At 36.6% G+C, this 12745-nt stretch overlaps 1 protein-coding gene across 2 annotated transcripts in view; it reads right to left on the reverse strand.

Moving 5' to 3' along the window:
- The window catches only part of ELMOD2 (ELMO domain containing 2), a 31543-nt gene extending 19892 nt beyond the window's left edge, over window positions 1-11651 (reverse strand). Inside the window, exons 1-3 of one of the 2 annotated variants that reach the window (XM_064383858.1) lie at window positions 11562-11651; window positions 10274-10424; window positions 8024-8052 (exon numbers count right to left, since the gene is read on the reverse strand). In XM_064383858.1, coding sequence (XP_064239928.1) covers window positions 8024-8052; window positions 10274-10415 — 171 coding nt within the window. In that variant the 5' untranslated portion in view covers window positions 10416-10424; window positions 11562-11651. Of the gene's footprint in view, window positions 1-8023; window positions 8053-10273; window positions 10425-11556 lie in introns of both variants that reach the window. The other variant, XM_064383857.1, reaches the window with a different exon arrangement.
- Between the last annotated feature and the right edge of the window lie 1094 nt (window positions 11652-12745).

The raw sequence follows: 12745 nt of genomic DNA on the forward strand, positions 1-12745 counted from the left end.
GGAATCCATAGATCAATTTGGGAATTAACATTTTAATAATACTGAGTCCTCCAATGGATGAATATGGTATATGGTTCCATTTTCATCTTTCTCAGCAATCTTCTCTGGGAGTTTTAGTGCAGAAGTCTTACGTATCTTTCATTAAATGTAGCCCTGAATATTTTATGTTTTCTGGATGCTTTTATAAGTGGTAATGTTCTTTTTTTATTTTCCAGAAATTTGTTGCCAATATACAGTACCATGTCCTATAACACCACTAAATTCATTTACTAATAATGCCAGTAGTTTTGTAGATTTCTTAGGATTTTCTACATTCACAAAGTATGTCATCTGTTAACATAATTTATTTCTTTCCAATCATTATGTCTTATATTTCTTCTTCTTACCTTACTGCACTACTTAGGATCTCTAGTATGATGCTGAATAAAAGCATAGAGAGTACATATATTTGTCTTGTTCCCAGTTGAATGTGGAGAGCATTCAATATTTCAGTGTTACGTATCATGTTAGCTACACACCCTTCACAGGTGGAGAAAGTTCCTTCTATGCCTAGTCAAGATTTTTTAATGATGAATTGGGACTGAATTCCATCAAAACAGTTTTTCAGTATCTACTAAAATGTTCATATTTTTCTGATTTACTCTGTTAATATGGTTAATTACATACATTGATTCTAAAATTCAACATGACAGGCTGGGCACGGTGGCTCATGCCTGTAATCCCAATAGTTTGAGAGGCAGAGGTGGGGGGATCACCTGAGGTCAGGAGTTCAAGACCAACCTGGGCAACATGGTAAAATCCTGTCTCTACTAAAAATACAGAAATTAGCTAGACATGGTGGCGTGCGCCTGCAATCTGAGCTACTAGATAGGCTGAGGTGAGAGAATTGCTTGAACTAGGGAGGTGGAAATTGCAGTAAGCTAAGATCGCACCACTGACTCCAGCCTGGGCAACAGAGCAAGGCTGTGTGTGTGTGTGTGTGTGTGTGTGTGTGTGTGTGTGTGTATAAACTCAATATGACACATCATGATATAGTATCCTTTTTATGTATTACTGCGATCAGTTTGCTAGTATTCTGTTAAGGACTTTTGCACCTATATGCATAAAGGACATTGAATTGTAATTTTCATATACTGTCTGTCTCTAGCCTTAGTATCAAGGTGATATTAGCCCCATAAAGTGTGTTTCTTTCTATTCTGTTTTCTAGGAATTAATGTAATAGTGGTATTATTTCCTCTTCCTTTAATGTTTAACAAGACTTCACTAGTGAATCCAAGATTGGAGATTCGTGCAAAAATTTTAAATTAGTTTCTATTTCTTTTTTAAGTACATGGCTATTTAGATTTCTTTTTGTGTGAGTTTTGATAAATTTTCAAGGACTTTGTCCATTTCATGTAAAATGAAACAATTTACTGACATAAAGTTGTTCATTGTATCACCTTATTATACTTTGAATGACTATAGGCTGTAGTGATGTCCTTTCTATCATTCTTCACATTGGTAATCAGGGTTTTCTCTCTTGCTTCATTGGTGTTGCTAAAGGACTATTAATATTTGTACTCTTTTCAAATAATCAGCTTTTCAGTTTTTTGATAATTTCTATTTTTATCTGTTTACAATCTCATTAATTTTTTATCTTATTTTTATAGTATTCCTTCTTTTACTTATGTTAGCTTTAATTTGCTCTCTTGCAGCTTCTTAAAGTGTAGGTATAGATAATTAATTTTAGGCCTTTATGAGCTGCTTTTGTACACTCTACAAATTTTGATGTGTTGTGTTTTCATTTATTTTCCCCTCGTGAATTTTTTGACCCAAGGATTACTTAGATGTTTAATTTTCAGATATTCGGGGATATCCTTATTTCTAATTTAGCACTGCTGGGGGCAGAAAACATACTCTGTGTAAATTTAATAAGTTGAAACTTATTGAGATTTATTTAAAACCAACATATGATGTATCTATACAAATGTTCTGTGTACCTTAGAACATGCATTTTGTATGTGCTAGATATAGCATTCTATAAATGTTAACTATGTCAATACAGTTGACTGCACTATTTAAATCCTATATATTCCTTCTGATACTTTTAGGGTATCTTGCAGTTCTGTCAATTATTGAGATAAACATGTTAAAATTTCCAGCTGCAATTGCAGATTCATATATTTCTCCCTTTAGTTCTGTCCACTTTTGCTGCATGTATTTGGGGGCTTTGTTAATAAGTGCACAAATTTTTAAGGTTTTCTTGATAAATTAATCCTTTATTACAAAAAAAAGTTTAGTATTGGGTAGTCCTTCAAGTGTACGTTTTCTGAAAGCCACAACAGCTTTTTTATACTGTTTGCATAATATGTTCATTTACTTTCTATTCATGTTTGGGGTATGTTTCTTGAAACAACAGTTAATTGCCTATGCTTTTTTATCCATCTGTCAATCTCTGGCTTATTCTCTAATCTTGTAGTAAGTCTTTAGTTCATCAAAAACAAAATGAAGGCTGGGTGCAGTGGCTCATACCTGTAATCCCAGCAATTTGGGAGGCCAAAGTGGGCAGATCACTTGAGGTCAGGAGTTCGAAACCAGCCTGGCCAACATGGTGAAACCCCATCTCTTCTGAAAATACAAAAATTAGCCAGTCATGGTGGTGGAAGCCATAGTCAAAGCTACTCAGGGGACTGAGGCAGAAAAATCGCTTGAACCCGGGATGCAGAGGTTGCAGTGAGCCGAGATTATGCCACTGAACTCCAGCCTGGGTGACAAAGTGACACTCCATCACAAAACAAACAAACAACAAACAGGTAGATAGAGGAGAAATGAAGAAATACAATTCACTCATTTTCTAAGTTCTCACATATTCAACTACTTTGAAGGCATTTTCAATACTGGAATATATAATACTTAAAGAATTTCTTAGGATAGTGACTCCAAAACTTTTTTCTTTTAACCTCAAACCAAGCAAGCACTCAAAGACCATCTTCTCACCCACATTTGTTTTTTAGCTAAAGAAGAAATAGGTGATAATGAAGAATGGTGGAACTACATATATGAATCACATCATATATTTTGTAGGAAAATAATATGCTTATGCATATGATTTTATTATAAAACTATTTAATGAACATAAAAGTAATGCAATCTTTTTATTATATCTACCTTGACAGGTTACAAATTAGATGACTAGCACACATTTGCAGGCAATAAACATCAACAGTGACTTTCACTACACAAGCAAATTTGAGGAGACTATATACACTGTTGAGTTAGTATATTCACAGAGTGTGAATGCTTCATTTTTGAACTATAGTGCCTATGTTGCTACATAAAGGTCAGGTACTTAATGTCTAGATTTTGGAAAGGTAGAGGCCCAAAAATGCAAATGTGCATCACTGTAGCATTAAAAGAAAACTAAACTAATGCCATAAAATTTATTTATTATTCAACTATTCAACAGCTACACTATTATTATTTAAAACCTAAGATGGCAGCTGCAAAAAAAAATAAAAAGCCACCAAAAACACCAAAGTATTCCTCCCGAAATTTTGGAAATTCAAATGCCTGTATATGCATAAGTACAGTGGAGCTTTGCAAAACTGTCATAAATTGCATGGCAGCCAGACTTCATAGCAGAATACTGAATTAGACTCCTCAAATTCAAGTAAGTCATTAATTTTTGTTTATAAATACCAAAGTTTAGTAACCCTTAATATCTAATGGATAGTCCTTAATCTAAAAATAAGCAAATGAGACTCAATTTTTATCTATTTATTTTATTTTGAGACAGAGTCTCACTGTCGCCCAGGCTGGAGTGCAGTAGCACGATCTCGGCTCACTGCAACCTCTTCCTCCCAGGTTCAAGCAATTCTCCTGCCTCAGCCTCCCGAGTAGCTGGGATTACAGGCATGTGCCACCACACCCAGCTAATTTTTTGTATTTTTTGTAGAGACGGGGTTTCACCGTGTTGGGTCAGGAGATGGAGACTCAATTTTTAACAAAGAAAGAATGTACACTGTGGAACAGTTCACAACCCAACAGGATAATACTTCAAGATAACTGCTTTAGGGAATCACGCTGAATAGATTAAAATCACTTTTATTCATAGAAATCATTGGTAATGCTAAGTAATCTGAAGTACCAAAGAGGTTTTCATGAACATCAAACTTCTAAAATGATTATGGTATATTATTGGCTTAATTCTATTATCATTAGTATTATTAGTAACCGTTATTTGTTGAATACTTATCATGTATTAGCATTCTCTTAGATTGCTTTCATAGTAGTATCTCTAATTTCAAAACAACGATGTAGGTATAAATATCTTTTACAATGAGAAAATAAGTTAACAACTAGTAATTAATATCAGGATTCGAACCCAGGCTTTTTCATAGAATAAAAATGTAATTAGGTAAACTGAAATATCACAAAATAAGAAATAGATTTACCCTACAAAGTAAATGGAATATGCAAATTAGGTGTAATACACATAAAAATTATATTTATAAATTGATAAGACTACCTCTGTTTATTGGAAAGTTTGTCCTGGATTTAAGACTTTAAAAGAATAAACTGTAAGTGATTTAATTTCAGTATTTACCCATTTGTTGACCATTCTCTTTGCAGGATGCCCTCCAAAATACTATCGGCAATTTCTATTTTTGAATAATGAAGCTATAAGAATACAATTTTAATGTTTACTTTTCAAGAGAACTTTTTAATAGCAAGCAACAGAAGTAAAAAATAATAAGCATTTTATTTTTCTTTAACTTTTAATGACTACTTTAAAGTCCCCAAACACTCTAGTCTACATTTACCTCTTTCTTCTCTAAACTTCTGTTTATAATTACATTCAATTCCAGTCTTTCCTTTTGTGTATCCCAAAGACTCTGTTTGAATGTTGAACATATGGTAGTCATTCAAATCTTTGAATGGATTTGACCAAGGCACTACAGTTCTTAAATGTAGCATCTTATGTACTGTTCCACTTAAGCTTGGCATGATTTTACCACATATACAAGCTCATTAATAAATTCTGTGACCAAAACTGTTGTTACAAATGCAGTAATAACAAGTACACTGACAGATGTCATACTGAGTCCCCAATTCCAGAACCCGTATAGTAAATTAGTAAATAAACACTACAGACTCTATTCCGAAAAAAAGTAAATTTTCATTTACTTATTCTTTATCCTTTTATATTTCTTACTTATTCATTCATTCACTCAATAAATATTCACAGTCCTTATCACATTCCAGACACTGTTTCAGGTACTAGAAAAACATCAGTGAACAAAACAAAATGTATTTTTCTTTTCAGGAATGGAAAAGTAAGTAAAATATTTCATATGCTCGGTGATAGTCTGTGCTATGGTGAAACAACTAAGGAAAGGGAATGATAAAGAGAGACAAGGGTGTACCCTTAGGTAGAGAATGGTCATGGAAAATCTCATAGAGAATGTCATAACTGAGGAAAAACCTGAAAATGAGGAAGTGAGCTAAGCTTTTAGGTGGAAGAAGATAATTCTAGTTACAGGAGAACTGGTGCAAAGGTCATAAACCAGAAGCATGCTGATGTGTTTGTAAAATAATAAGCAGCACATTGGTGATGACCAGTGAGCAAGGCAAGAATAGTAGTAGATAAAGTCAGAGAGTAATGAAAGGGGCCAGATAGAGTTTTAGTGGACAGCAGTGGTAGTGTTGGTCAACTTCCACGCTGAGAGATCTCAAAGTATTTGAAGGAAAACACTACTGAAGAATTAAGGTTGGAGGCTGGGGATTGTGGGTATAATATAAAGAGCTCAGCTATGGTTTTACTTTCTTTACAACGTTGTGGCTTAAAGAAAACAGGCTTCACAGAATAATTCATTCTAGAAGCTTCAGCACCAAAATAGTTCCAAACCAACTTAAGGTCAGTTTGAAAAATGCACACACAGTTTCCTATGGAAACAAAGAGCGGTTATGATCCACAATAGTTCCAGATAGCATACTAATATGCTATTAGTGCCTCAATTCACTGCTCCCACCAGCAGGAACAGCTGCAGAAGTATCACCTGGGAATATGTCAGAAATAGGATCAGAACCAGATCAGGAATTCTGGGGATGGGGCCCAATAATTTGTGTTTTAACAAGCCTCCAGAAGATTTTGATTCATCCTTAAGTTTAAGAACAACTCTTGTAATGGACCTGAAATATAATACCTTCCCAAGTACATCTGCTACAATTTATAATATTTTTACTTTGGGAAACTGCATCCTATGTTTCAAATAAAGGAACTATATAAATAGATAAGGTATAAATAAATTTTTAGAACCAGCAACTTGTTAGCTTTCAGGACCTCCATATTCTCATTTTTAAAAAACATATTGGCTGGGTGTGGTGGCTCACGCCTGTAATCCCAGCATTTTGGGAGGCCAACGGGGGAGGAACACCTAAGGTCAAGAGTTCGAGACCAGCCTGGCCAACGTGGTGAAACCCTGTCTCTACTAAAAATGCAAAAATTAGCTGGGTGTGGTTGTGGATGCCTGTAATCCCAGCTACTTGGGAGGCTGAGGCAGGAGAACTGCTTGAACCCAAGAGGCAGAGGTTGCAGTGAGCCGAGATCACGCCACTGTGTTCCAGCCTGGCTTACAGAGAGAGACTCTGTCTCAAAAATATATATATATATTAACCACTCTAAAATTCTGAACAAAGGAGTATAACTCTGGACTCTTCCCCCAAATATTCACTTATATGTATGAGTTACTCTTACATAGACCATTCTTAAAGAGTATAACTATATCATTAAAGTACCTAATTTAAAGGTTACTCTCCAGAACATAACAGATATGCTTGCAACACTCAAGAAGGTCCATTTTATTTCTGGCACGATTCAGTACCTCATATCACTAGATAGTAGCAAATCAACATTTTTGACCTTGAGCCACATTTTACATCATGACCAAGAACAAACATTCATGTGGATGTCTAAAATATATACAGATGCACACATACATATTTAAAATAATTATAATAGTATAAAAAATTCCTAAAACATATTTAACCATATTATGACCAGTGATTTCTAAATATTTTCTATTCTATTCTATTCCTATTATTGTTTAATACTAGTTGTGATCTATTATGGGATTTCAAACAATGGTCTAGATGACCCATATTCTATTCTTGCCACACCAAATAATCTATGTGTAGACAAAATTGTGAACTACAATAGGGAAGTAACAGTTTCTGGCAGGCTGTATTATTGGTCCCAATTCTTCATTACCCTGTAATTGAATTATATAACCTACTCCCTACCATAGCCTTATGGTGGGTATATCATATTTCTTCACCCCTTGACTTGGCTTGGCCACGTAAGTTGTTTTAACTAACAGGTTGCTAAAAGATAAGACACAAAGAGACTTAAAATATGTTTGTGTGGTTGGGCCTTCAGTTATCCATGGTGAAGACATTCCCCAGATACCTGCTAACCCCCAACGTGAGTCCCAGATGAGACAAATGGAGTGGACAGGAATTTGGCCCCAGTTTGAAGTAAGACTTCTCCAGCTGACTGATAGACATATAAGCAAGAAACAACACATCATTTTATGCCCCTGAGATTTTATAATAGTTTGTTACACAGAAAAAGCTTAACTAATACACAGCATGAGTTATGAATTATTTTAGCTCAAAAGGTACACAACCCAGGGTTTTCTTTATCCTAAATTGCTTTTCTCTCATATAATCTATCCTGAGGACAGTCTAAAAGAAGACTTTCACCCTGAGGCCCTGCTTTCCCAAAAGCTATCAACTCTTAAAGCAAAATAAGCAAGTTACAACCTCAAAACAGGACAAATTATTCAAGTATTTTCTTTGAAATACACAAGAAAAACACACATACAGAGAGAAATGTTTGAAAACAGAGTATTACCTCTAAAGGGGGAAAATTTCACTCAATACTCTTTACAGAAAACACTCGTCTAACAAGGCATTTTATTTTTTTAAGAAAACATATATCCAAGTTAAGTTTTCTAGAGTTACCACCTTTATATTATCCTACCTTATTCTTGGAGTATGTCAAGGAATTTTCTGAAATGACAAAAAAAAAAAAAGATGTTATTACTTGAGTGCTGTTTGTGAATTACTCCATAATAAACAACTAGTAAAAATATCAAACCAGTAATAAACTAATAGTTCTAGGAGATATAATTTCTACATGAGTAACAGCAAGCATTTTAAAATTTAATCTTACAGTATAAATGTATGATTTCAAAAAGCTCAACCAAACACAACATACCAATCCAAAGAGGTGACACCAACCTCATTACCTGGGGTCATCTGTTTCTGTGTGGACCTCAAAGTGTCTTACTGCAAATTCACCCATGACTGTGTAACAATAGCTCAGGTCCCAGAAACTTATCTTAGGACTTTTTTTTTTTCCCAAACTCATTTTTGGGATGCAAGTGTTCTCTGCTGCATTTCCATTTGTTAGCCTGAGCATCTAGATTTGAGGTGATAGCAACCGAATCTACAACAACGGAGCAACAACTTCAGATTATCTGGTCAACCATTCTGTCACCAGATAAATAGCAAATAGCTTCTCCATCCTTGGTTTCTATATCAAGAATGACAGGAACATTTTTATTGGTCTCTTCAAAAAATTTTCTGGCACATTTAAGAATAATCTCCTTTTCTCAATAATTTGAAAAATTTAAGAAAAATGCTTTTGCCACAAACGAATGCCTTTATATATATATATTCTTCCTCCACACTATAAAACACCAACCCATACTGTCTGAAGAGATTTCTCATCAAGAGGTACTTTGTTCTGAATAGTTAAAAGAGCAAATCAAAAGAGTGGCAATAATATAAGTCAGCCATGAAGTTGTAAGAAAACTAGGAACGTTCCCAGCACTTTGGGAGGCCGAGGCGGGTGGATCACGAGGTCGAGAGATCGAGACCATCCTGGTCAACATTGTGAAACCCCGTCTCTACTAATACAAAAAAATTAGCTGGGCACGGTGGCGCGTGCCTGTAATCCCAGCTACTCAGGAGGCTGAGGCAGGAGAATTGCCTGAACCCAGGAGGCGGAGGTTGCGGTGAGCCGAGATCGCGCCATTGCACTCCAGCCTGGGCAACAAGAGCGAGACTCCGTCTCAAAAAAAAAAAAAAAAAAAAAAAAAAAAAAAAAAAAAAAAAAAGAAAACTAGGAACGTAATTAAACTTAATCAACCAGCTGCCCTGAGGCAGCGTCTGTCTGTCATTCTTCCAATGTTGTCTTGGATACAGATTCCAATTGCCAATACTCCACTCTCTCAACCTTACAGGGGTTGATTTCTCAGTCAAAGCGCACTTGATCAACACAAAAGGAAATCTGGCTAATTCACAATTTTCCATTTAACACAGAACATGAGCTACAGCACTTCCCTGGTCTTCCTTACTCTGGCTGAAAAGAAGTGACTTCGAACCACAGTTCTTACTCATCTGTGTTCAAATTTTAGAGTAATATTTTCAATGAAGCACTGGAAACTGATCTATTTTAGAAGGTAACAGAGCAACACTGTTCCACAGAAATATGACACAAGCCAAGATGTGAGCCATTTGTGTACTTTAAAATTCTCTATAGCCACATTAGAGTAAAAAGAAAGACAAAATTAATTTTAATATATTTTTAACCCAACATATGCAAAATATTACCATTTCAACATAAAAAGAATATAAACAATTACTGAGACTTTTTTCTTACAAAGTCTCTGAAATAGTTTTTATCTTACGCTTACAGCACATCTCAATTTAGACTAGTCACATTTCAAATGCTTAATATAATGTGGCCACTGGATAGCGAGAATGAGTCTAATAATCTTTCCCATAGACCACTGGATACCTAATTACTTTCCTTTCATAAGTAACAGTAAGAAAGTAAAAGACTGATGAAGGATGCTAAGTATAAAAATGGATCTAGAATGAGGAACTCTTCCCACCATTTGAATGCAATTTTCAAAGGGATTATGTAAGTATAGAGATTTTTCACCAGAAAATAGGTTACAACTACAATCTAAGGAATTACTGATAAACTTCAGGAGTCAGAGAAGATAATTCTTTCCACAAATAAGCAATTAAATAATCATTCTTTTTCTATAAAGTCAAACAATTTTAGAGCTGAAGGAGTCAAAGTGGGATTTCAAAGCATATGAAATTCAGTTTAAGTGAGTTGTTAGGATACACAAGAAATACATCTGTCACTGTGAGTGCTGAGAAAAATATTCAGTTAAGTTTTTATTAGTATTTTTTCTCTTTCAAATAACATTACCTATCCTGTGTGTCCTTTGTGCACCTACATAGGTATCAAATATTCGCTGCAATTCACACTTTCCAGTCATCTGTCGTAATAGCCATTTCATCCAAAATCGAAAAAAGTGCCCATAGAAGAACTCCCACAAAGAAACAAGCATTTTTTTTTTTCCTGAAAGAGGGAAATATACAAGACAAACTTAATGATCTTAAACTGAATTTTAAAATTAAAAAAATTAGTTTATACAACTGATCAAATCTTAAATCACGTTAGTATCTATTATTCTATTGTGTTTGTTTTGTGACAGTGTTTAATTAGGCATCTAAAAACAATGGAAGGTATAAACCACTTAGACTATCACTTTTTCAAAACTAAAATTCAAACAACTTAGTCAGACTATTCAATGGCTTGAAAGAACAACAGAATGGTTTGCACTTTTTACTAAATAATTGTATATCACATCTAAGTTTCCTAATTTTTCATCCTTTGAGAATTGGGGCTCAACAGTTTAAGATCAAGAAGACCCCAACTAATCAACAATTAAAATATACCAAAATATCAGACTTGTTTTTATAGAATACGGTCTTCTTATCCCTTGCGGATAATTCGTTACAGCTGTCCCAGTCAGGTGATGTCAGCAAATAAAAATACTACTTATGGCTAACAAACTGAAGTATACAAACTGAACACGGAGTATGTAACACCTTAGCTCATTCTTGATTTTCCGTTCAATAGGTCAAGGGCAGAAATACTAACAAGTTTTGCTGTTGTTTTTTTAAAGTACACATTCGATACAATTGGATCTTATAGAAAATTTTTCAGCTTCTAAATGAGAAAGTAGGGGAGATACTAGTGAGGGAGAGATACTTAAAAACAAAATTGCTCGTCTCCTTCCTGCCTTAAACATTCCCACAGACACGCCATCTCTGGAGTAGGGCCTGAGGGACTGTCAAACTCCAAGTCCCCGCAGGTCAGTGCAGAAACAGCGCATAGCCAGCTGGGTTGATTATTATCTTCGAAACCAATTCACCTAGTCCGCGCTCATTATGACAAAAGGCGCAGAACTGCCCAGTGGAGGGGACGCACGCCTCGCGGCGCCAGAACACCCCAGGGGTCGGGGCATCGCTGCCCCGAACCCCCTAGCGCGCCGCCCGCGAATGGGAGGCCAGGGATCGCACAAAGACCCGCCGGCCCAGGCGCCCCCGGGTTCCCGCAGAACCCCGCGGGGCTCGCCAGCCCGGACACTCTCAGCGCAGCCGCACCGACGCAGCGCCGGGCAAGAGGAAAAGAAACAGCAGCCACCTCACAGGAGCGGAAGAACTAGGGAAAGCAGGAGTTGCCTCGGTTTCCCCACTGCAAACAGCCGGCAACGGAAACGACGGAACTCTCCCTGCAAGCACCGCGACCCGGAAGTCAGGGAGCGAGGCCGCAGACCAGCCTTCCCCGGGCCACTGCCCGCCCCGCCCCTCCGACCTCTTCCGATTGGCCCGCGCTCCACCTATTGCTAACGCTGGAAAGTGGTCGAGCAGAGCTACTAGGGACGCCCGGACGGTTTCCCCGGCAACGGCGGCCAGGAGCCCCGCCCCGCGCCAGAGTAGCGTTTCTTAGAGCTGCGCTGGAGACTTTTCCCTCCTTAAACATTAGGTCCCTCGCGCAGGTTGACAGTATATACTATTCCTAGGCTCCAAGCGCGGAAGAAACCGTGTGCTTATGGTAACTTATAGTGCCACGGTTAAAAAACCTCTTTAATCTGCATTGAATCTTAATTTTGTAAAGTAATTATTAATAGCCCCACTTTATGCATGAGAAAAGGGAACAGGTTACGTGACTGGTCAGACACGTGACAGATAAGGAATATCCATGTGTTGAGAAAAGAAGTTTGGACTTTATCCTACAATACTGTATATCTGAAAGTTAATTTATCAAATGTGTATTCCCTAACTGGTTGTTTTTGTTGAAAAAGTAATTTTGTGATTACTTTTTAAAAAACCTCAAACAATAAGTTTCTTAATTCAACAAGTATTTGTTGGTTGTTAGCCCAGGCAGTGTTCCAAAAGGCAGTCAAACACTAAACAAACAGGTAAATATTTAATATGTCAGATGCTGCTAAATGTTAAGGGTATTAGGGATTGTTAGTTAAGGGGTAATGGGGGGGTCTGTGGGGAAAGTCATTACATACTGTGTGGTCAAGGAAGTCTCAGGATTAATGTGGCATTTCGGTCTTATTGAATGAAGTAAGGGAGTTTACCGTGGGAGTATCTGGAGGAAGAGTATTCCAAGCACCAGAATGACAAATGCAAAGACCTTGAGTTGGGACCGTTTTTGAAATGTTGGAGGAAGAGCAAGAAGGCCGGTGTTCCTGGAGGAGAAAGAGCAAGAAGGAGAGTCGAATATAAATAAAAGGACAACTGATACTGAAAAAAAATTCCCCCATTCACCCAAAACTCGTAGTCCCTCAGTCACCTTGCTCAGAAGCAACCAGGTATTACT

This window comes from Aotus nancymaae, unplaced genomic scaffold (genome assembly GCF_030222135.1).
Source record: "Aotus nancymaae isolate 86718 unplaced genomic scaffold, 86718_ANA_hifiasm-v0.15.2.pri h1tg000033l, whole genome shotgun sequence".
Taxonomy (NCBI): domain Eukaryota; kingdom Metazoa; phylum Chordata; class Mammalia; order Primates; family Aotidae; genus Aotus; species Aotus nancymaae.